This window comes from Hylobates moloch, unplaced genomic scaffold (assembly GCF_009828535.3).
Source record: "Hylobates moloch isolate HMO894 unplaced genomic scaffold, HMol_V3 SCAFFOLD_5, whole genome shotgun sequence".
Lineage (NCBI taxonomy): Eukaryota > Metazoa > Chordata > Mammalia > Primates > Hylobatidae > Hylobates > Hylobates moloch.
Genome location: NW_026652280.1, coordinates 151,326,918 through 151,350,906, shown reverse-complemented (window position 1 = coordinate 151,350,906; position 23,989 = coordinate 151,326,918). Strand labels below are relative to the sequence as shown.

Below are 23,989 nucleotides of genomic sequence, written 5' to 3'. Positions count from 1 at the left end.
GAAAAAAAGAAGAAGAAGGAAAGGAAAGGAAAAAGGGAAGAAAAAGCAAAACAGAAAAGCCAGACACCAAAAGGAACAAATCAATAAATTTACTATGTGTGTTGAGAAGGAAAACATAATCAACCATGTTAAAAACCTAAGTGCCCTGAAATGTAATTCTTATGCGCAGTAGTAAGATTTAAAACGGTAATGACATCTGGGCAAAGGTTAAAGAGGTTGACTAAATTTTAAATGCTCAACCATTTAAAAATAATCCCATAAGATTTTCACCAGTCTTTCTACCATTTGTCAATGTCAAAGCAATGATGCAGTTTCAAGAGTTTGTCTTGAATTCTCAAATTTGATAAAAAGAGCAAGTGTGCTAGAGAGGTACAAATGCTCTGGGTCATTGCTTCCATTTTTATTGAAGTTCTCAGTTGTTCAGAGAATGATTTCCTTAAAGGAGCAACCTCATTTTGAGGGGTCATGAATTGGTAGGTCAATGTTAATTTTCTTTCTAAAGATTCATGAATCTAAGAACAGGTTGTCATTTAAAAGAAATTAGTTTAATTGAACAAGAAAGTGATTTATTGACTGGAAACACCTTCTCTATGCTCCCTTCCAATTAGCTTGGGACATATCTGCTTATTTTGAACTGTATATTTTATTTATTTGGGGTTTATGTCCCTTAAGAATTAAATCCTAAAGACTCAAGCAACATATGCTTTACACAAAGATCAAAATAAATACACAATAGGTGCCATTCACTGAGTACCTATTGTATATCAATATTTATTAGCCCCATATTTTTGAAGGAAGAAAATAAGATGCAGAAATTAACTCTCCTGAGTTTGCATAAAGCATAACTGGAATTTAAAGCTACATCCTTCTGACTCCAAAAATAAATCCTCTTCTGAAGTAGCATGTTTATCTCATAGTTTTTTGCACTGGACATTGATTTTTTTCTCTTTGGAGTATCAACCCTTTTAATTTAGAGGAAGAGAAAAAAATGGGAAAGATGAGTTTCATACAGTTGGAATTTTATTCATTCCTTCTTTGAAGTGTTCCCATTTTTTGCCCACACTCCTGACTACAGTTTCTGAATATCTCTGTCTTTTAATCACCCTGCCTGAGCTCTCTTTCTCCCTGTCACAGCATTCTCAAGTTTGATTTCTGCTCCATGCTCTTGCATGTGGCCCTAAAACATCAGACTTTCCATTAATTTTTCTCAGCCAATCTCCTCACCAAGGACTGGAATCTCAATATTCCTTTTCACACACTGCAGCCTGAGGCCAGCCTCACCCACTCCCTAAGCTTTTGTTCTGGAAGATTCCAGCATGAGTTGAAGTTCCATGTCTCCAGCTTGACTGAAAGGAAAGAAGAACTATGGGAAAGAAGATTTTAAAAGTCATAATCTTACATAAATCCCTATGAATTGTGGTGAAATATTCACTTGTTGCAGTTGCAGAGAGATTCCCAACTATTGACTTCAACAGAAAAAAAAAATGTTTAAACTCATTTTTATAAAGGCTTAGGAGATGATCAGAAATAAATCTGAAATTAATTTATGACTTAAAGTTGAAGGCAAATATCATTTTGTTAAAAAAAAGGAAAAATCCTAATCTGGTATGTACAGTTAGTGTTCTACTCAAGGTTCCAAAAACTAAGTAACACAAAGTAAGTAGAACTTAAAAACAAAAGTTAATTAGAGGCATTAACTTCTCCTTACAGGCCAGCTTTCACATGGTTTTAAAGCATCCTTGCCTACTTCTAAGAACATGTCACCTAAATAAACAAGTAATGCTGCTGTCTCCTCTCGCTTATTTGAAGTCACAATAGACTACTGCAGTGATGACAGAAATTATACCATGTTTTTAAAGAGTGCTTTTTACTATTTAAAAATGTTTCCCAACCAGGCATGGTGGCTCATACCTGTAATCCCAGCTATTTGGGAGGCTAAGGTGGGATAATTGCTTGAGCTTAGGAGTTTGAGACCAGCCTAGGCAAACATGGTGAAATCACATCTCTAAAAAAATTAAAAATGTTTCCAGATATATCATTTTATGTCTTTCCCCTTCTTCAACATTCTTTCCCCAAATTAATCTCTCCAGGATGCCTTCTCCAATTAACCCACCTCTGCATCTAGCTCATGACTTAGGTATGGAAGTTGTCCTATAGAAATCTCTGCCTGCTTATGTACCATCAGTATTATAAGCTACCAGACACCAAGCGAACATATTGACATATACTATGTGTCAGGCCCTGTGCTAAATGTACTACAGCATCTAATTTAACCCTAACAACAACTACAAAGCAGATATAAATCCCACAAGGATGGAAAAAAACAAGAATCAGAGAAATTATATAATATGCTTAGGGTCACACAACAACTGTCTGGCAAATATGACAATCTAAAACTCAGCTAAAGTCCAGTAGCAGCCAGTCACTAAAGCTCTGTAGTGGACATGGTTGACTGGCTACAAGAAGGCATTCCCAAACTCGTCTTCCTTGCCCATCTCGCATAGTAGAAGTTAGAAAGTCAAATACACCCTTTCCTACTCTCTCTTATAGCAAGGCATGTCCATTGCTGCAGTTATGGTCCATGACATATAAAGGAAAGTCTAATGGAAGGGTTCTAAAAATGGTGTCCTTCCTGATTTTTGTTAAAAAAAAAAAAAAAAAAGAAGAAGCCTTCTTTTCACGCATCTGTTTCCTTTTGGTTTGGAGTGGTTTGATAAGAATATAATGCCTGAATCTAGGGTAGTCATCTTGCTAACATAGAAAAAAATAAAAAAAATGTTGCACAGATAAGGCCCAAGTCCTGATATTACTAAAAAATATAATCACCTACCGGTAGGACTACTTGTAAAATAAATAATAACTTTTATTATTATTTAAGCCACTAGTAGTTTGGCTTTCTGTTACTTTCAGCTGAATGTATTCCTAAGGTCACTAAAGTCAGAGACATACGGTAGGAATTATTGAGCTAAGCTTGGGGCATAGTCCTGGGATACAATGAGAACCCAAAGATGTAGACACGTATGGTCTCCACCCCACGGAGCTTGCAATTTACATGGGAGGTATAAAAACTATTCAAATGCTACAAGGAAAGTATCTGTGTGGTACTTGTTGGTATAACTTTAAAGACAAAATAGTCTTAGAAGCAGCTCTTTAAGTAGTATAGCTTTATCAGTATGGTTCTAAAAACAGAATAATCAACTTGAATAATCCACAGGAATATAATAAAAATGCAAACTATAATTATTTATGGATGTAGAAGTTCAAATGATTTTGATTTTCCTCATGGTACTTTTCTGCTCAAAGTAAAAAATATTCAGAATACAGATAAATACAAAGAGGAAGATTAAAAAAAAAAACAAACACTTGTATCCCTAGTACTCAGAGAGTTGAAGTTCCTTCTAACTCTATTATTCTAATTTACAGCAGATTATTTTATTTCAATCTAAACAACAGAAACAATATCATGCTAAATATCTTGGAGCAAGCAATGAAGAGAAACAGCTTCTTTGTATGAGAGCCAAATAATATTCACAAATATAAAATATTACAATCCATGGCATATAGAGAATGCCAAATTAACTGCTACTATAAAACACTATGATTTGATTCAATTTAAAATCCTTAGTTTTTAATGCTGTTTCATAACTACTATGTGCAATTTATATTGTCTGTTTAGTTCCCTGCTGCTTCTTTCCTTGCTTCAATATTTTCCCCTAAGAATTTTCATTAATTTGTAAATGTTTATGACTATTATAGAAAAATAATAACAGTCACATAAAAATGGATCACCAGCTTAAAATGTTCAATTTTCTATTGCAACCAGCATCAGGCACCGAGAGGTAGGAAGTAATTTGATTACTAATCAGACTTAACTGTTCAACACTTACCTGTAGAGATCATTGATTTATTACCTTAATTATTTCTCCTCACTAAGCCTTTACTCATATTTTTTGTTAGCTTTGACTTTTATCTCTCTTTTGAACTTTTGGCTTCAAATCTCTATTCTCCATGTTATAGATTTAATGTCTGTATCACCCCAAAATTCATATGTTGAAATCTTAACCCACAATGTTACTGTATTAGGAGATGGGTTCTTTAGGAGTTGATTAGGTGTAGGTAAAAACCCTCATGAATGGAATTAGTGTCTTAAAAAAGAGACCTCAGAAAGCTCTCTCCCCACTTCTGCCATGTGAGGGCCCAGCAAGAAGATGGCCACCTGCAGCCTGGGCGACAGAAAGAAAAAAATGACGGCCATCTGTGAACCAGAGAGCAGGCCCTCACCAGACCCCGAAAATGTCTCTTGGGCTCCCCAACCTCCAGAGCTGTGAGAAATAAAATTCTATCATTTATAAGCCACCTAGTCTATGGTATTCTATTTTAACAGCCCAAATTGACCAAGACTCCCATATGTTATCAATCAATCATTTATTTTAAATGATCCTGCATTTCTCATAAAAACCACTTTCAGCCTTTGCAGAGCCAAGCAATGAAGAGCATCAACAGCTACAAACAGGTTGCGTTAGTTTGGTAGGGCTGCCATAACAAGGCATCAGGTAGCTCAAACAACAAAAATTTATTTTCTCATAGTTCTAGAAATCTGACATCAAGGTGTCAGCAGGGTTGGTTTCTTCTGAGGGCTATGAGAGAAGAGTCTGTTTCAGGTCTCTCTTTTTGGTTTGCAGATGGCCATGTTTGTGAGCATGCTTTTGTCCTAATCTTCTCTTCTTATGAAGACACCAGTCACATTGGATTAGGGTCCAGATATTGGCCTGATTTAACCCTAATTACCTCTTTAAAGACCCTGTCTCCAATACAGTCACATTCTGAGGAACTGAGGGTTACGACTTCAACATATAAATTACAGGGGGAGGGGGAGGCAGAAAGAAGGGAGGGTGGCACAATTAAGTCCATGACACAGAAATAACCAGAAAGGTGACCAACCTAAGTATGTATCATGGACTTAGAGAAGAAATAAGGGACATCTTTTCTGAGTACATAAAAACCCAAAATACCATACGTTGATTCTGAATTATCTGTGCTGGCAAACAGAGAAAGATCATTGATGACCATCAAAAAAGGGCATAGATACCTTCTACATCCCAGAACGTGCATGTAGATAGCTCAGAAGAAAGAGAAGAGGATAATGAGGATCTCTAAGAGAGTCCCCAGAGCATGGGGAAACCATGCTTTCACTGTCAGAAAAAAACTGCACTTCACAGTAACCTGCTCATCGACCAAAAAAGTTAACCATACAAAAGAGACAAGGGGACAAAGACAGCAAGAGCAAGTAGACCCACAAGAGAATAAGAAATTATTAAAGAATCCAGATCTACATGAAATCTATATATCTACACTCTTCAATGTTCTTCACTTTTAAAGTATGCTTCTTGTGGCTCACTGTGAAAGCAATGATTTTACAATTGTCAAAAAATTTTTAATCCTAATACTGAAAGAGTCTCAGTAAGGTATGATTTGTCAAGCTGCACTGTTCAACTTGTCACATCTTTTTCTCTTTCCTCCAGAAAAACATTAATCCAAAAAGGCAAGCTCTCAGGTGAATTACTTTAATCCAAGTATATTTCCTGATACGACAATTTGCAGCAATGATGTTGTCAACAAAGGATGTGTTTCCTTACTGGGACTTGTGTAAGAAGAGAGTGATTTTAGAGCTTCTGGCCAGTGAAAGAACCAAATGACTTCTGCTCTGCTGGAACCCAGAGGTATAGCAAACCCTATCTTATGTTTGGGTCGACTTTTTAGTTAGCACAATATGCAAATATACTACCTGGTTTAAAAAAAAAAAAATCTATCCTTGAAAATCACTTATTTAACCCATGAAGTGTAATACGCATGATTGTGTGTTCAATGTACTATTCAGCAATTTTTGTATGCTGAAGTTTTAGAACCATGGATCTAAGCCAAAGAAATAAACAAAGGAAACATCAAAATGCAGTGCCCACAGATTCAAATAATTCTCCCTTGATTATGTAGACATTGTACAAGTAGGGCACTGCACAATCTTCCTATTCAATATAATCAGGATTAGTAGCTAGTCAGTGAAACAAAAAGTAAAATTGATGAAATAACTGTATATGAATACGTTTACCTTAAATTTTTTTTAATTAAAAGCATAAATACATATCTGTTCACTATTTTTTGTGATGCCAAGGTCTTTATTTTGTCTATGACTCAGCTGATTTTCCTCTGTCTTTTTTTTATATGAATCATTGACATAATATATCATTTAGGATTTCCAGTTTAGAAAAAGGTGACAAAGACACTTACAAACCAATATGAATATTTAATCTTAGATTTTTTGTTTTTGCAAATTTTATCCCCACCTAATTTGACAGATTTATTTAAACTGATTGACATGTATGGAGTCATTCCATAACATACACTATTCTCAACTATTTGTGTGGGGAAGCGAGTAAGCCATAGCAGGGAAATTCCAATAATTCAGTCTGCACACCACTTCTCTTGGTCTGTACCAAAATGAATAACTAAAGGTTAGAAGATTATTTCAGTACTACCTTCAGTGGCTAAAGTTTTAATTGAAAGTGATAGCACTGGAAATTAAAAATGTCAAAAATAATTAAACTTTACCTCAGCTTCTGAATATTTGGGGCTGGTTTTTAAATTCAGAATTAAATCAGAAGTTTTATTTTCCCATCTCCCTGAAAACCTTGCATGGATTTATTAATAATCAAAATAAGTTAGGCACATCTCCACCTATCCTCCTAGTTAGAGATGCTTTTTCTTAGCAGAAACTGAGAGAAACCCAAAGACTTTCCTGGGGGAACTTGGATAAGGATAGTTGATATAGTCTGGCTCTGTGTCCCCACCCAAATCTCATCTCAAATTTTAATCCCCACATGTTGAGGGAGGGACCTGGTAGGAGGTGATTGGATTATGGAAGCACTTTCCCCCATGCTGTTCTTGTGACAGTGAGGAAGTTCTCAGGAGATCTGATGGTTTAAAAGTGTGGCACTTCCCCTTCACTTGCTTTCTCTCCTGCCACGATGTAAGACGTTCCTTGCTTCCCCTTCACCTTCCACCATGATTGTAAGTTTCTTGAGACCTCTCCAGCTGTGCAGAACTATAAGTCAATTAAACCTTTTTTCTTTATAAATTACCCAGTGTCAGGAAGTATCTTTATAGCAGTGTAAGAACGGGCCAATACAATTGTTCTAAGGGAATCAATTTCATTGCTCAAGTTTGCTTTGTACTCCCCTAAAATTGATCTTCCTGAAAAATGCACTTCCAGTCATGTTGATTTCCACTTACTTTTTTATAATTATCTTTGAATTTTCCAGCATAAAGACACATCTCTCTTCATCTGGTGGTCTTATTAGGTAGTGTTTTGAGCTGAGAAAAACATCTGAGAAACAGACAATTTGAAGTATTGCACAGGTATTGATACAAGAAATGACTTTCATGACTGGGCAACAAACCTAATTGCAAGTCAAACACTGTAGTTTCCAATCCTTAGCTTTCAGTATAGTTGAAGAAGGACCAATTGAGCTGTCATTTGAAAGGTCATCAAAAACATTTTTTGTGTGTGATCACTAGGTGACTTTTGGCTTATAACTCTGAAGGAATTGAAAGAATTAAATGACATTGCCATAACAAACCCCTTTCCATTCCCATCTACTTACATGAACATGTTTGTTAAAGGAGTAAGAGAAGAAATGACATCTATATATATTTTTAAAAGAGCAGAATCTATAACATGAAATGCTTTACAGAGGAAGCCACAACAAATGAGCCTGTTCAACTCATTTAAGCACCATCAATTTACCCTTTAATGTGTTAATATTTAACGGGAGGGTGAATAGAAACTACCAAAGTTTAATTTAAATATTTAATGACTTAAAGTCTGAAATTCTGTGTGAAAGAGATAATTTTGGTGGTGCAAGCAGGTAACAAACAGACTAGAGTGTTACTGTAGCTATCCAAAGTACATCCCAGTTTGCTAACTCAGAAGGCAAGAAATGTATGCTACTTAAGAATGCAATGGACGTTTCTTTAGGAAATAATGTGGTGGGTTTATCATTGTTGTCTCTCCTGGATACACATACTATGTAAAATTGACAACTTGACCTAACGGTAGTTTTTAATCTGCCTTTGATGAAAAACGATTGTGTTATCAGGGAGTATGTACTAAGGATGTATCAATTCTTTCTTTACCATGCTTCAGTGTACTCTGTCATTACAGAAACACTTCTTTACATTAAAAAGGTATAAACTAATAAGTCTAAACTAACAAAAAATGCTTCTAAACCTTTGAACAGTCTTTCAAAATATATGTCTTCTGCATTTTTTTCTTGTCATGAGCTATAATGCTTCTCATTCTTCCTTCCTCAAAGAAAATTTACAGATGAGTGTGACTATCTCTATTTAAACTCAAGTGTATCTTTCACACAGAAAGCCAACTTCACATGAATTCAGTGATGATCCTTTGAAGGAGCCAGAGGAGACATATCATTTTATCCTCATGCATGACTGAGGGATATAAAATCACCATTCCACCTCTAGAACTCATGCACAACCCACAAACACACACATAAATAGCAACATGAGTGAGATTTAGCAAACTAGAAGGACAATCAATTGTAATTTTCCACTCTAAAACAATTTAATTCAAGATAGCAATGCTGGAAATGGTATTTTATAGTTGACTTCTACCAAATTATGATGCAGCTCAGATTCAAAATCTCTATTATCTTTGGCAGAAGTTTTAAAAACCATTTTTATTTACTCCAAACTCTATCTGAACAAAGCCAGCACAGGCCCTTTGCAATTTTTACATCAAGTGCTTCATGCTATAATTAAGTAAGCAATGGAAATCAAAGGAAGCACTAAGAGAAGGAATCAGGACATCATTTATTGATTGGTGGCATTTGAGGGATTTAAAATTTTTGTTTTAGTGTATAACTGCACTTTATTACCATTTTACCCTTAAAATGTAGTAAGTACAAACTGCTTCAGTAATGATAGAAAAGCCTTCTCAGCTTTAATGAAATCTTTTATTTGCTACTGAAACTTTTATTATTTCCAAATGGCAACATAAGCAAGAAAAAGTCATTACTTTTATTTGAGGAAAATCTTTAGCATTTCAAATAATTTTGTTCTTGGGTGAATTTTAAGACATTTAGATTTGTTGTATTTATGCTTGTTGTTTTCATTTACTTTTGATAAATTACAACCAAAAAATGTATACACACACTATTACAAAATTAGCCTCTAATCATCTATCAAAATACTAGATACCTACATACAGCCATCCTCTATCAGATGGTGGTCTGATCCAGACACAAATTTTTATATATTTAGGCTCCTGCACATCTCAGTTGTTGACCATGTGAGGCAACATAGTGTGATGGTGAAGAGAAATGGCTCTGATGCTATATTGTCTGGCTTTGTATTCCAGCCCTTACCCTTCCTAGCAATGCTACCTCTAGAAACTTCTCAGTCCTTGTTGCGGGAAGTCAGAGACCCTGAATGGAGGGACCAGCTGGAGCCACAGCAGAGGAACATAAATTGTGAAGATTTCATGGACATTTATTAGTTCCCAAATAATACTTTTATAATTTCTTATACCTGTCTTTACTTTAATCTCTTAATCCCGTTATCTTCGTCAGCTGAGGATGTATGTCACCTCAGGACCATTGTGATAATTGTGTTAACTGTACAAATTGATTGTAAAACATGTGTGTTTGAACAATATGAAATCAGTGCACCTTGAAAAAGAACAGAATAACAACGATTTTTAGGGAACAAGGGAAGACAACCATAAGGTCTGACAGCCTGTGGAGTCAGGCAAAAAGCCATATTTTTCTTCTTGCAGAGAGCCTATAAATGGACATGCAAGTAGGAGAGAGATTGCTAAATTCTTTTCCTAGCAAGGAATATTAATATTAATACCCTGGGAAAGGAATGTATTCCTGGGGGGAGGTCTATAAACAGCTGCTCTGGGAGTGTCTGTCTTATGCGGCTGAGATAAGGACTGATATACGCCCTGGTCTCCTGCAGTACCCTCAGGCTTACGAGGATGGGGAAAAAACTCTGCCCTGGTAATTTTGTGGTCAGACCGGTTCTCTGCTCTCGAACCCTGTTTTCTGTTGTTTAAGATGTTTATCAAGATAATATGTGCACCGCTGTACAGAGACCCTTATCAGTAGTTCTGCTTTTGCCCTTTGCCTTGTAATCTTTGTTGGACCCTTATCAGTAGTTCTGCTTTTGCCCTTTGCCTTGTAATCTTTGTTGGACCCTTATCAGTAGTTCTGCTTTTGCCCTTTGCCTTGTGATCTTTGTTGGACCCTTATCAGTAGTTCTGCTTTTGCCCTTTGTCCTGTTCCCTCAGAAGCATGTGATCTTTGTTCTGCTTTTTGCCCTTTGAAGCATATGATCTTTGTACCTACTCTCTGTTATTACACCCCCTCTCCTTTTGAAACCCTTAATAAAAAACTTGCTGGTTTGAGACTCGGGGGAATTACAGTCCTACTAATATGTGATGTCACCCTGGTGGCCCAGCTGTAAAATTCCTCTCTTTATACTGTCTCTCTCTATTTCTCAGCTGGTCAACACTCATGGAAAATATAAAGAATGTATGTTGAAATATTGGGGGTGGGTTCCCCCAATAAGTCCTCAAATTCCTTATCTGTAATAATGAGGGTGACTAAAAACCAGCATGAGTGGGAAGATTTAATAAGGTAGTTCATATAAAACACTCGAATGGAGCCTGGCACATCATATGCACGTAATAAATATTTAGTTCTAACACAGTTTTCATTTCTGAATACACACATCTCTAGATTGGATGCACCATCCAGCAATATCATTTATTCAACACACATTTGTTGAGTTTTATTTTGTTCTGAACACTGTCCTAAGTAAAGAGGGCAGAGAAATTAATACAATATGGTGCCTACTTTTCAGGAGCTTACCATTTAAGTGTAAGGTATTTGTTGCCATCTTAATACCTTTCCTGAAGAGTACCAGGAAACATACTCTTGCATTAAATCACAAATTTCCCTTTTCCCCACAGGCTTGGAACTAATGGAACTTCAGAAAAATTTGACTTCAGTTTCTGAAATCTTAATCATGCACAGTTTAATAAATAGCTACATTTTTTTCACATTTTAAAATAGATGATTAAATGGTCTAATCAGATTCTAACTAGCCAAAAACTTGAAAAACATAGGAAGACAACCATGACTGACACATTTATTTTCCCAAATGCAAACATACTGCAAACATCAGCTGCTGAAAAATAGTGCTATTTGCATCTTATGTAGCGTCTTACATGACCCACAGATAACTAAAAATTGCACAGGAGTTCAGCATCAAAATGTTAAAAAGTGCCTAAATTAAATTCAACTTGAGATAAAACAAAAAGTTTATTTAGTCATAGCTATATCACTTTTCTAAAAGTTCTGAAACTGATTTCCAACATGGCAACTTATATGGCTTTAGTTTTTTCAAACATTTTCATTTACGCCATTACACTCAGAGAATTCATTAAAAAGTAAAATCTTGAAGTTTGGGTATAAGTTCCAACACAACGCCTAATGTGGTATTTCAAACATCACAAACTCCAAATGATCTCAAATATGTTGTCCTCTGCTAATTTGCTCCTCCTAAAAATGTGCAATAAATGCAATTAAAAAGGAAATTGTCTTCAATTTAATTGCAAGATTGACTAGGATATTTATCTTCTTACTAGATGTATCATAATAAAAAACCGTCTAATATGCATTACATTGTTTAATTCAGGAGGAAATTGGATATTCTCCCTTCCAATAAAAAAAAGAAACTTTTTTTTTTGCAACAGCTGATAATGACGGTGTTCTTTCTAGAATACACTGAATATTGCCAAAATACGTCCTCTGAGGGGTTCACCTGCCTAAAGCAACTGAAAGTCATGAGAAAATGCACAGGCACACAACTCCTCCCTCTCTTTTCCTGTGCCATATCACCTTCCTTTATTAAAATACTTTTTAAAGACCCTTATGGTCCTTTTGAGATTGGGCAGAAAAAAATCCCTGAAATAATACCCCCTCTTCCCCACGAAACATCTTTCAATACTGAATGAACTCACACCTCGCTTATATGTAAGCTAAGGTGAGAATGCATCTCTCAGTCTCAAATCTCCAAACGAATGCTTATTTTGGTAACGTCTTCTTTTGCATCTAAACACACATGGTCCACACCACAGGATCTTCTTGATCCCAGCGAAGGTCCTTGCTTAATGTATGCGTTTTTCACACCCATTTTTTAATCCTTCCAGGGTGAAAATTTCAAAAGGGGCGAACGTGGGTGAAAGAAACGAAGAAGGGGAGGGAGGAGACATGATGCCTGGGATTTCTGCCATCCTCGCTGCAACCCAGAATTCGTATATTTTTTCCTCTCCCCAGCCCTCCCCCTCGCTCCCCTCTCGCCCCTTCCCTCCGCAGCAGGAGGGAGGAGGAGGGGCAGCTGGCTGAAGCCGCCACCTGCCACAGCGTGGAAAAGCTCCAGTTGTCACTTACCCAGTGGGGTGAGAATGGCTCATTTTTGCAGGATCCCTTTTGGACCCCGCGGCAGGTGTGGAGGGTGGGTGCGTGGGGCCCCGTGCGCGCTGGCGCTGCGACAGTCGCGCTCGAGGGGTGGCTCTGCACTGAGGTCCCCCGTGCGCGGGCACCTGGGCTGGGCCGCCGCCACCCCTGAGCGCCCGGGCTAGCCGCAGCCTCCCGGGCTCCCACCCTCCGTTGGTATCCACAGCTTCCCGGTTGCTAAGGGAGGAGAGAGGCAAGCGCCCAGGGTCTGGAGAAGCGGAGGCGCTACTGGAACCGAGCCTGCGGAAGCTGGAAGTGAAGTCAGCTTCTACTCCTTTTTCTGGGCCCTGATACGGAGGAGACCCAGGCAAGCACTTGCTCCGTTGCTCTGGGGCGCGAGTTCCCCAGGTATCTGTAATATGAAAACACAAACACACTCGTGCACACACACAGGCACACGCACACATTTTGGCTGGCGTGCTTCCTGCTAGGCCCTCGGGAAGGAAGGACTGGGCAGCGGCTGAGGGTAATAAGAGCAGGGAGCAGCTACTGCGTGATGCGATGGTACTACAACAGCGATTGCAAATTCGAGGGAAAGAAGGACGTATCTCAATCTGTTTTGGGTTTTGAATTTGTTTCTGCATCTGTAAGGCATTACAATCGACTCATTTTCTCCTTGGAAAACCCCTATCCTTGTTCCTAGCTGAGGTCCCCACTTCCAGTGGGCAGGGCTGACAGTGCTGGCTTTCAGAAGATGGGGGAGACGCAGTTATTCAGTAAAGCACCCAGAAACAGTGCTTATATTGGAATCCGGTACATGGAATGCAGGGCTTAGATGAAGCAGCCTGGATTTAATGAGGATCTTCATGTGAGCAAGTTTAAGCACTAGGCTCAGATAACCTATTCTTGTTTTGTTCATGCTTGGTCAGGTGTTTTGCAGAATGACTTGATCTCGGGCCTCAGGTTCCTCACGTATAAGTGAAGGGTTGGACGCATCAGTAGTGACTGAGCTTTCTAGGTTCTCTATTCTGGGTCAGCCACATTTAGAGGTGGGAAGAGCATCACCTCGTTAATATCATTCTGCTTTTCCTCAAGTGGTAAAGGCCCACTGAGTGTGACAGAGTTCAAACTCCTTGGTGTGACATTCAGGGGCCCTCATCACCTGGCCCCAGCGTCTTTCCCAAGCCTCTGTGACCACTTTCTCCACTACCTTAAACTCTAGCAAAACCAAACTCTTGCACTATCCCTCTAGTGGAAACACACTTTCACCCTTGACTACTTGGAAAACTTCTATTCACCCTGGAACATTTAGCTTGAACACTTCCTGTTTGACATCCTCAGGTGTGCTAATGACTCTGGCCTCTGGGGGCCACTTGGCCAGGATATGCCTCTGTTTTATGCTTACCCCCTGTATAACACTTGCTGAAGTAGATGCTGCCTTTTCTACCCAAATGCAAGCTCCTCCATTTCATTTTGTACATCTATTCCATTTTTCTATATTCTCAGAAGGAAGCAACAGTTTAATAAATGTTCGCAGCATGAGTGAAGGAAAAAAGAAACTCTTGAGTGGTAGCATTTGTAATGAGTTGTTACTAAATGCTCTCCTCAGCCTTTTATTGAGCATTTACTATCTCATTTAATCCTCATCTTCATTTTATGAGACAGTTTTTTTCTCCATTTCATAGCTATCAAAACTAATACATAAAGAAATTAATTATTTTTTCTGACATCTACAGTGGCTTCCAACAGGAAAAACTAGGATTCAAATCCAGATCTATTTGATTTCAGCCGACAAATGCCTTTAACAATTACGAGTTGATTTACTTTTCCGTGGCCCCTATAAATTGCCAGAGAAGCCAGATATTCTATACCATTACAGGTTTTGGACCTGAGTGACCACAGCCATTCCAAGAAAAAAAAAATATGATGCTAGCTCAATAGCTTAGGTCCTGAGACTGAAGGATTCAAGGCTGCTTCAGAGCCCAAATGGCCAGAGCTAGACTAAGGCAGAGGCCATCTCCCCGTGCCCCTCTACCGTGTGTCTATCCCCACTAACATTGGTTCCCATTTGAGGTTGCCCTTAATGCTCACTGTAACTAGATTTCACCTGGATAAAAATCGGGAGTGGGGAAGGAGGAGGAGGAACTAGAAAGATAGATTGTAACTTGCCCCAGGTGCTGCCAATCCCTAAGGATGGTGTAAATAATGTAATCTTATATAGGTACTAGTTGTTACAAAATTCATTTTTGCGAAGAGGAAATGGCATTTTCTCACTCGTTCAATGAGAAAGGAAATTAAAACATACTATTTAGATACTCAGGATTCTGTAGAAAAGATTCGCCAGCACTCTGCAGACAGTGAGGTACCCTCAACAGCATGTATTAATTCATAAATGGGGTTTGAGTTCTCCACCCCTGTGAGCTCCACAATTTCACATTCCTGATGAAAACTGCAAGGAAGCTACCAATTTTCACTTCAGAAAATGCTCCCTGTGAAAATGTATTGGGAATTTAGCCAGAATGAGTTTTTATGTTAATTTCTAGAATGGAGATAGGGAAAGGGAATAAAGAAAAAAACTAAATTAAACTGTTTCAAGACCAAATAGTCACTGGAATCCTTTTCATTTTCTCACAGGGAAAAAAAAGTCCCCAGATGTCCCCAGAAGTATCATAAATTTATAAAAAGATTTCAGTTTTATAGAAAGACCTGTGGAGTGAGAGTCAGGGTCAGGAGATTGAGAGAAGTAGAAGGGCAGTGGGGAGATAAGGATTACACCTACAGTGTTGATTGGATCTTCATTTAGGGTGAACAGCAGCTGGACTTAGCAATCACAGATCTAAACTATCGGTGACGGTCTTATTTGTTTTCTGTTGCTATAACATAATACCACAGATAAGGTGATTTATAAAGAAATTTATTTCTTACAGTTCTGGAGGCTGTGAAGTCTGACGTTAAGAGGCCACATCTGGTGGGGGCTTTCTTGCTGCATGATGACATCGTGGAGAGCATCACACAATGAGAGGGCAAGAACATGTCAGCTCAGGTCTCTCCTCTTCTTATAAAGCCACCAGAGTCATCACTGGGGGCTCCACTTTAATAACTTTATCTAGTCCTAATTACCTCCCAAAGCACCACCTCCAAATACTATCAACATATGAATTTGGAGATTAAGTTTCCAACAAAGGAAGTTTGGAGGACGCATTCAAACCGTAGCAGTGACCATGTCTCGGATCAGAGGTAGGCAATGTATGGTTTGCCAACTACATCTGATCCACTGCCTGTTTTTGTACAGTCTATAAACTAAGAATGGCTGCTACAGTTTTAAATGCTTCGGAAAAAAATCAAAAGAAGAATAATATTATATGATACATGAAAATTATATGAAGTTCACATTTTGATGTCCACAAATATTTATCAGAATATGCTCACACCTGGGTGTTTTTTTGTTTTGTTTTGTTTTTTTACACATGACCTATGCTTTCATGTAACAATGGCAGAGTTGAGTAGTTGCAACAGTGACTTTATGGCCCATGAAACCTAAAATGTTTGCTATCTTTCCCGTTACAGAAGTTTGCTGACCTCTGGCCTAACTTATCACCACAACTGGAGACGTAACTTACCCTCACAGACTTTGAGAACAAGGACCACACCTTTGTATTCCCAGTACCAAATGCCCTGTGCCTCTCACAGAGGGGTGCTGAATAAATAGGCAAATGAAGAAATTAATGAATAGATTGAAGAAATAAGTTTTCCATGTGTTTAATATTCTCCTGAAAGACAGAGTTCAGGTTACCAAGACTTTCTCCCCAGATGTAATTCCAAAGGCATTTTGGAGATCTTCAAGGCTACTACTCCTATCTCAGTCCACGAGTGTCAGGACCTTAAAGCATGATGATTTGATGTGATCCAGAGCTACTTTCTTTATCAGCATTATATAAAACCTCAGTAGGAGGCGAATAAGGTAAGCATTTCATCAGGACATGCTCCATTGTGCAGAAGGTTAAATTTACGAGCGAGTTTCCTAATACCTTACATCCCCCAATGTTAGCTTGGGTTGCTTAAAACTATCACATTGAGAGGCTGAAGAATGAAGTGCCAATGTACACAATTTAACTTCCAACCTTTGATAATAAGGGGTGCACTGCCCTGAAGTTGTTTTCTGTTGTCTGAATGTCCCCCAAAATTCATGTGTTGATATTTAATCACCAATGAGATAGTATTAACAGGTGAGTCTTTAGGACATGATTAAGACCTGAGAGTGAAACCTCATGGATGGGAATAAAGCCCTTATAAAAGGGCTTGAGAGAGTGGGTTCACTGCCTTCTGTCTATTTTGGCATGTGAGACCCAGTTTTCCCCCACTCCAGAGGACACAACAACCCGGTGCCATCTTGGAAGCCGAGAGCAGCCCTCACCAGACACCAAACCTTCCAGTGCTTTGATCTTGGACTCCCAGCCTCTAGAACAGTGAGAAATGAATTTCTATTTTTTATAAATTATCCAGTCTCTAATATTCTGTTATAGCAGCACATGCAGACTAAGACAATAAGCTTAATTCCAGTGATCCATTTAGTGAGGCATGGCATTAGACCTAGGAAAGGCTAAGTAGGCATATTCAATGAATAGAGTGACAAACTCAAATGTGCATCCCTAATTTAGAGTTCTGAACAACATGGCAAGCTGTCTCCAGATCTTTCTATCCCTATTTTTCAGTTGCATCAAATCTGCAAACCGATCAGTTGGAATAGGGACAGTCAATTGACTTATTTAGTGGCCATGGGAAATCAATGACATTTTCTAAGCCTGTGGTCTCAGAGATGAACAGAACTCCTGTCTTCCCTCAAATTTGAAGTCTATTGGGTAAAATGACGTGCAAAGAATGACAAAGCAAAATGCCTAATGCTGTGATGCAAATGTGTGTAACGTGTCTTCTAATTAATGTTCCTGCCCCCTCACCCCACAACAGGTCCAGCTATGTACCCACTGACTCTGATGCTAAACATCACTCCACAATTACCACATTATTATTTCTTCTATCCTTGAGACCCTGATTATTTCTTACCATCCTGTCCCAGAGATTCTATACGAGGAGATGGAAGAGACTGGACAAGATGAAAAGAAGAGAGAAACATAAAGATCATTGGAGAGAAACAACTACTAAGAGACCTCCAAGGAGAATAAGGGACATTTATTTTTACATTTTTTCCAATAATTATATTTCTAATGAATACATTCCCCACCCCAGCCCAAAATGTTTCTCTAGAGAATTCAGGAAGAACTCACAGAAGAGTCAGAGCTTAAGATGAGCCTAAAAAGATATGTAAGAGTTGGCTGGGGAGATGGAAGTTGGGGAAAAGAGGCAAGTCTCCCCCAAGCCAAGACTCCCCATCAAAGACTTTCCAGATGAGGGTGGACTCAACTAGTCTCTGTAGACCCTGCCCTTGCTTCTGTAATCTGAACATGAATGAAGGCTGTGATTTGGAACTGAGGAAAGGAGAGGAGAAAGAGAAGTGGTAGGCGGAGATAACTTCATCAAGGAAATGGGATTCAAGCAGGGCTCAGGTGTGTCAAGCTGCTGCTTCAAGGTCGCCTCCTCTTCTACTGTGGATTGTCTGTGTCACTCTTGCCCCCTATCCACACACTGTGTTGTTGGTGTTCATGTCTACTCTCTTCCAACCCTAGCATAAATTTCTGCTCTTTCCTTCGGTATCAATAAAATTACCATGATTTAGAAAGTATTTAACAAGTATTTCTTGAACAATGATAGAAAGAGTGTAATCCATGTTTTCCTTGACACTCCAGTTGGAGGAGAGGACATGAAAAATGTGACATAAAAAGAGTAATAAAAGGATATTTCTTTGGCTCTGGCGCCACCAATGTATGAGTGAACTTGAGAGATATTAAGGAGCTCAGCATGTCTGTGATTGTCCACCACTAGCCAAAAATGCATTCTAAACAACAGGCATTGAATTTTGGGAGAGGAACTTGGTAGAGCCATCACAATGGCCTGATCCAATAGAAGAGTAGGTTAGCTTACTTGATCCAGTGTTTCTGAAACAGCTACAGACGGCTGATACTACTGTTTGCCATTAGAAATAGACATTACACTTGGCATTCACAGAACTAAGGCTCCACTTGGCCTAAGATCAGAAAATATCCATTGACCATTTACTATATATCAGATACTCATTGAATCTTTGCACCTGTGAGGTAGGTTTTATTTTTATCACTATTTTACAAATGAGGAAGCTGAGGTTCAGATAGATTAAATACCAGCTACTAAGTGGCACAGCTGAGATTCAAATCCCGTTGTCTATGTTTCTAAAACCCGCACTCTTAAACACTTTGCTGTATTGCTTCCCACATCCAAGAGGTAAGAAGACATAACCTCACAAAGAGAAGGTAATAAATGCAAGGTCACTGATCTCAAATAAAAGCTGTTCTCAATTGTGCCAACTGTTCTTCTCCCAACCCTCATCACTCACAGTGACTGAATAATGTGGCTGGTGAAAAACAAAACTGAAGAGCAGGAATTTCATTCATTACCACACATCTGTTTTCTGACAGAGTAAATAGTATACTCCATGCCCTCTCACCCTTAAGAGCCACCATCTCCAAAATATTTTTATAGCTTCATTTGGTTTAAATGACTTTGGAGCTGGCTCTTCCATGGAAGCATAGTAGCGCTGGTCTTCAAGCATTCCTGCATCATAAACTGCTGGCTGAATTGCCTTATTCTGTTCCTCTCCACAACCTTTGAATTAAATTGTATAGACAAGAAAATTACAATTCTTAAACTTAGGTTATAAGTAGATTCATCGTCTCGAACAGAAGACTAGGATTGTTCATTTGGGAGGTAGATGATAGTCAAGCTCATAGAACAAACCATGTGACCTATACTATCTTTAAAAAAAAAAAGAATAAACATAACTTTATTACTTACACATTCATGTTGTAACTCATACTTGATTAAGGAAATGCCACCTGATGGGACTTTAAGACATAGATATTGATTAGGTAAAGATTCTTTTTGGTAATGACCATATTAGTTTCATGGAAATAAGCACGCTTAAAGGAGTTCCTGGATTTTTCTCATAGGACTTAAATACTCTCCAGACAAGCATGCTTTCACCAGTAAATTGCTTAGCCAACACTTCCTCCCTCAGGGAACATAGGTTAAAAAAAGTTTTGTTGCTGTTGGAGTGATAAGAAATTCTGAACTAATGAGAATTTCTTGTTATGATAAAGACAGTAACTCAATGGAAGTTGTGAAACAAACATCAAAGAAAATACAAAGAGAAAAACACATTTCTGGAGTGGGAGTTTGGAGAGAGTGATTATTCACTGGTGAATTGCAAGAAATCCCAAAGCAGTAAAAATAAATTAATAAATAGGCAGATTAAATTAGCATAACCCTGCTCCTAAGGCTCCGCAGATTCACTTGAAAAGAAAAATCTGGGGATTCCTTGATAAATTGACAGTTTGTAATATGATCCCCATAGCTGACCCAAGATCAGAATTGTGGGGTTTATTCGTTCCTCTGGGCTTCTTTTTCAATAAGTTTTTCTCTCACTTAAAGGCCACATCAAAATCCACCTTTTGGTTGAGGAGGAAGAATCATGACTACAGGGTTTATTCTCTGCACCTGTGCAAGCCTGTCACCCTAGGGAGCTTTTATCCCTGCGCTAAACGGTCAGTTAGATAGGACGTGAGAAAAATGCTCTGATGAGCCAAGGTTCTGCAACATTGGAAAGAGAAGCACAAAATTTTATGGTGCTCATTTTTCCAATGTGTTCCATACTCATACACAGCAACCAAGGCTATTTCTTAAGCTGTAAGCCAAAGGGGAAAGAGCAAAGTGGTTAACACTGGAGTGTGCTATGATGTGGAGAAATATTTTGTAAGCAGGGAAAGGAAGTCGAGAGGGGAATATACAACTTTACTCACTTAAAAGGCAAATAAATGAAAAAGAAAGAGGCAAAGTCGACAAGGAAGGTGCATAGTTTCATTATGCATAATCACAAAAAGTAGAAAACCCACAAATCCCCTCTAGTTTGCTTGGCATTATACCTTTGCACTTAAGAGTTGAGTAGTTATGCTTGTGATATTGCAAATTCTGAGAATTTTTTTCAGATGTACCAAAAAGGCCATGTTATGAAGAATGGATTTAAGAAGAAGTAAGAGGTTCCAGTTCCCCTATTTTGTCCATATGCAAACCAGTGATCTAGGTTTGAATTAGAATTCAATCACTTTAAAGATGTTATCACTTTGGGTTATAGGGAAGGCTTGTATGTTTCCACCTCTTTGATGTTAGGCATGGATGGCCATGTGACTTGTTCTGGCCAATGAAATATGAAAAGTGTCGCGTGTCACTTCTGGGTAGAATCTTTTAAAAGATCCCGCAGAATTCTTCATCTTTCTTTTATTGGCCCCAGTGACCAGCAACATTCCAGGTGGTGGTGCTTTCCTCAGCCTGTCCTCCTCACTGAGGATGATGTGGCACAGAGCCACACACAAGCCCATGGTGGACATGACATGTATGAGAAATGAATCTTTGCTGATTAAAGCTATTCAGATCTGGGGGCTGCTGGTTATCACAGCAAAGCTGGCCTATGGTGATGAATACAGCCATAAATTAGCTATGTGATTTCAAGAAAGCTAGTTTCCCAAAGCCTCTATTTTCTAATCAGAAAATGAGGAGGATCTGGTATATAGCAAGCATTCAAAAATGGTAATTTACCCATCTTCATGATAATAACTACACTTTATTAGACACCTACACTGTACCAGTCACTATCTTCCCTGTACATACATCATCTCTCATCCTCGCACCAATCTTATAAAGTAGGTGTTCTTGATCTTTTTTATAGATGATGAAACCACGCCTCAGAGAGGTTTACAGATTGATGAAGGTACCAGCTTATAGGTGGAAGAATCAGATCTTTCTGATTCAAAGCTCTTGCTTTATTCACCATGCTACCTCTGTTAAGAGAATGCAGCTAATCCATCATTAAATAAGTGAGAACTTACAATATTAAGACAAACATCATAACATTAAAAAACAAATAAAAAGAAAATAAATTAGAATTTTAAATTATTATATTCTTCAGACAAAGCACCTTTATCACTAAATGGTTTTGTTTTCATAATTCCAGCTAAAGCCATGCTCAGTCATTCCCAACCTAGGGTTACCAACACCTAAGGGTTTATTAAGGTAATAATATGGGTTTGCAACCTATTCTCAGGATTTCCACAAGCCTAGAAGAAATGAGAGTTACACAGGGCAAGATGGCCCAAGCCAAATAAAAATTGCTTTTTTCTTTTTTATAATAATTATAGTGGGTCATCTCATTGTGGTACATTTGGCTTTCTCATAGGAAGACATTATTTGTTGTTTTTCCTGCATAAAAGTAATCTTTATCGAAACACTACGTTCATAGTAGTTCAAAAAAATTATACAAGGGCCCATTAGTTATAAAAAGGTTGTTAAACACTACTGTATCCCAAATCTTAAATTTTGGCCAGTACAAGTGTAAATTTTCATTTCTCCATCTCTTTGCAGCTTAGCTCCTAGTAATCCAGGTTGTCCCCTGCAGTCCTGAGAGGTACAGGGAAATAACACAGCAGGAAACATCATAGGTGACGACCAAGGGAGGATGGCAAAAAACGCAGTGTTAGTAGAGGAACCAGCCAGAGAGTGAATTCAGGGAAAAGAAGAGGAAAGCCACTTCTCTTCAGGTCAATTCCATAAAAGGAAGAGCTGACAGGTGAAATGAAAGTGACAGACTCAAAGTTACCTTGTCATTTACGGGGAACAGAACAGAACACCTAGAATTTGGGGGAGGATGTCTCTCAGAGAAATTGGCAAAAGACTTTGTAGACGACATGGGTCAAAATGAATAAGACTTTCAAAACGGAGTTCTGCGGCCATCCTTCCTTCTACCACCCCCTGCTAGAAATCGGCTATTGATTTCCAGACTAACTAAATTAAAGACTCTTTAGTTGTAACAAAACAAAGATAGTGTTTCAAAGACACCCTTTAGTCAGATTTCTGGAGGACAGTTTTGGGCCCTGCCATCAAAGCAAATAAACCCCACTATAGTCATGGTCGCTGGGGGAGGAGTAATGACAATTTAGAAAGTACTGAACATAAGATGTGTGCCAGGCTCTGTGCCCAGATGCTTCAAGTGCCACGTCTCATCTTATGCTTAAATGCTTTTGTTTCCCCCTTTTTACGAAGAAAGGTTCTGAGAAGCAGGGAATTGAAACTTGCCTGAAGTCACATGCTTTTAAGTAGTTCCTCCTCCTTAGCAACCGTTCTCAGTCCCTGTGTCACATTGTCCCATGGAGGGTGGCTGGAGATGAGCAAAATCACAAATTGTGGGTGTCATCAAAGAAGGCAGAAGGGAGCTTGTACTTATCTAGTGCTTCCAATGTGCTAACAACCTACACAAATCGTCTCATTTAACTTCCACAATTCCTTGGGGGGGGTATTATTCTCATGGTACAGGTGAGGATATTGAGGCTCAGAGAGATCAATGGCCAACAAAGTAAACAAGGTAAGATGCAAACCAAGGCATTGTAAATCCTCACATTCAGTGACGCTGCTTCTGTAGCAAGTTGCTTCAGCTTTATTCTCAAAAAATTATTTGCCCATATAAAGTATCAATATATGTGACCAAATTTCAGTTCATCTGGAAATACCTGGACATTTTAGTTGCTTGGAAACTCAATATAAGGCAATTTTGTGACATGGTGACTAAAACCATCAATGTGATACTGGTTTATGCTCTCAGATATAAAAATTCCTTTGTGTTTTGCATCAGACCGATCATGTTTGGAACACTGTGCTTATATGACAGACTTATTATATCTCAAAGTACATATTTTTCACTGCATTCTCCAAATTCAGAGGCAAGTACCATTTTCTCTGAGTTATGCTCTGAAAACCCTCTTCATTTGGTTTAAGGCGAGGGGGAAGCATTCCCTCCCATGCATAGCAGGTAGGTGTAGGAACAGGGAGAACTCAAAACATTTATAGCTCACCCCAATGAAATCCATACCACCAACCTCTTCCTTCTTGCAATGAACTGCTTGCCTTCTTTCTTACACCCTGGAAATTGGTAATATGCTAATGCTTATTCTGCATATGTGTCTGGTACTTCTCTCGGGGATGTGTCGGGGACTTCCATGTAGGGTCACTCAGGCTGCACACTGCATGCACAACTACAGAGTATACTGTTTACATGGACCATGATGGGAATGATGGCCCCCATGGCTGGTTGTGCAATTCAGCAGCCCTATTGGCATATATTACTTTCTCTGTCTGTGCAAGCTCTCCTGAAATTAAATAGAAAAAAGCATGTTTAGTTTACTGCTAGGTACGACATTCAACATTCCAAAACAAAAGAACTTCCTTTTAAAACACAATATAAAATATAAATTTATTAA

General features: G+C 38.5%; 1 protein-coding gene across 2 annotated transcripts in view; it reads right to left on the bottom strand.

The window, feature by feature from the left end:
* Window positions 1–12,829, bottom strand: part of ERICH3 (glutamate rich 3) — a 105,761-nt gene extending 92,932 nt beyond the window's left edge. Inside the window, exon 1 of one of the 2 annotated variants that reach the window (XM_032155572.2) lies at window positions 12,534–12,829. In XM_032155572.2, the coding sequence (XP_032011463.1) occupies window positions 12,534–12,556 (23 nt within the window). In that variant the 5' untranslated portion in view covers window positions 12,557–12,829. The remainder of the gene's footprint in view (window positions 1–12,533) is intronic. The other variant, XM_032155573.2, reaches the window with a different exon arrangement.
* Window positions 12,830–23,989: the final 11,160 nt, after the last annotated feature.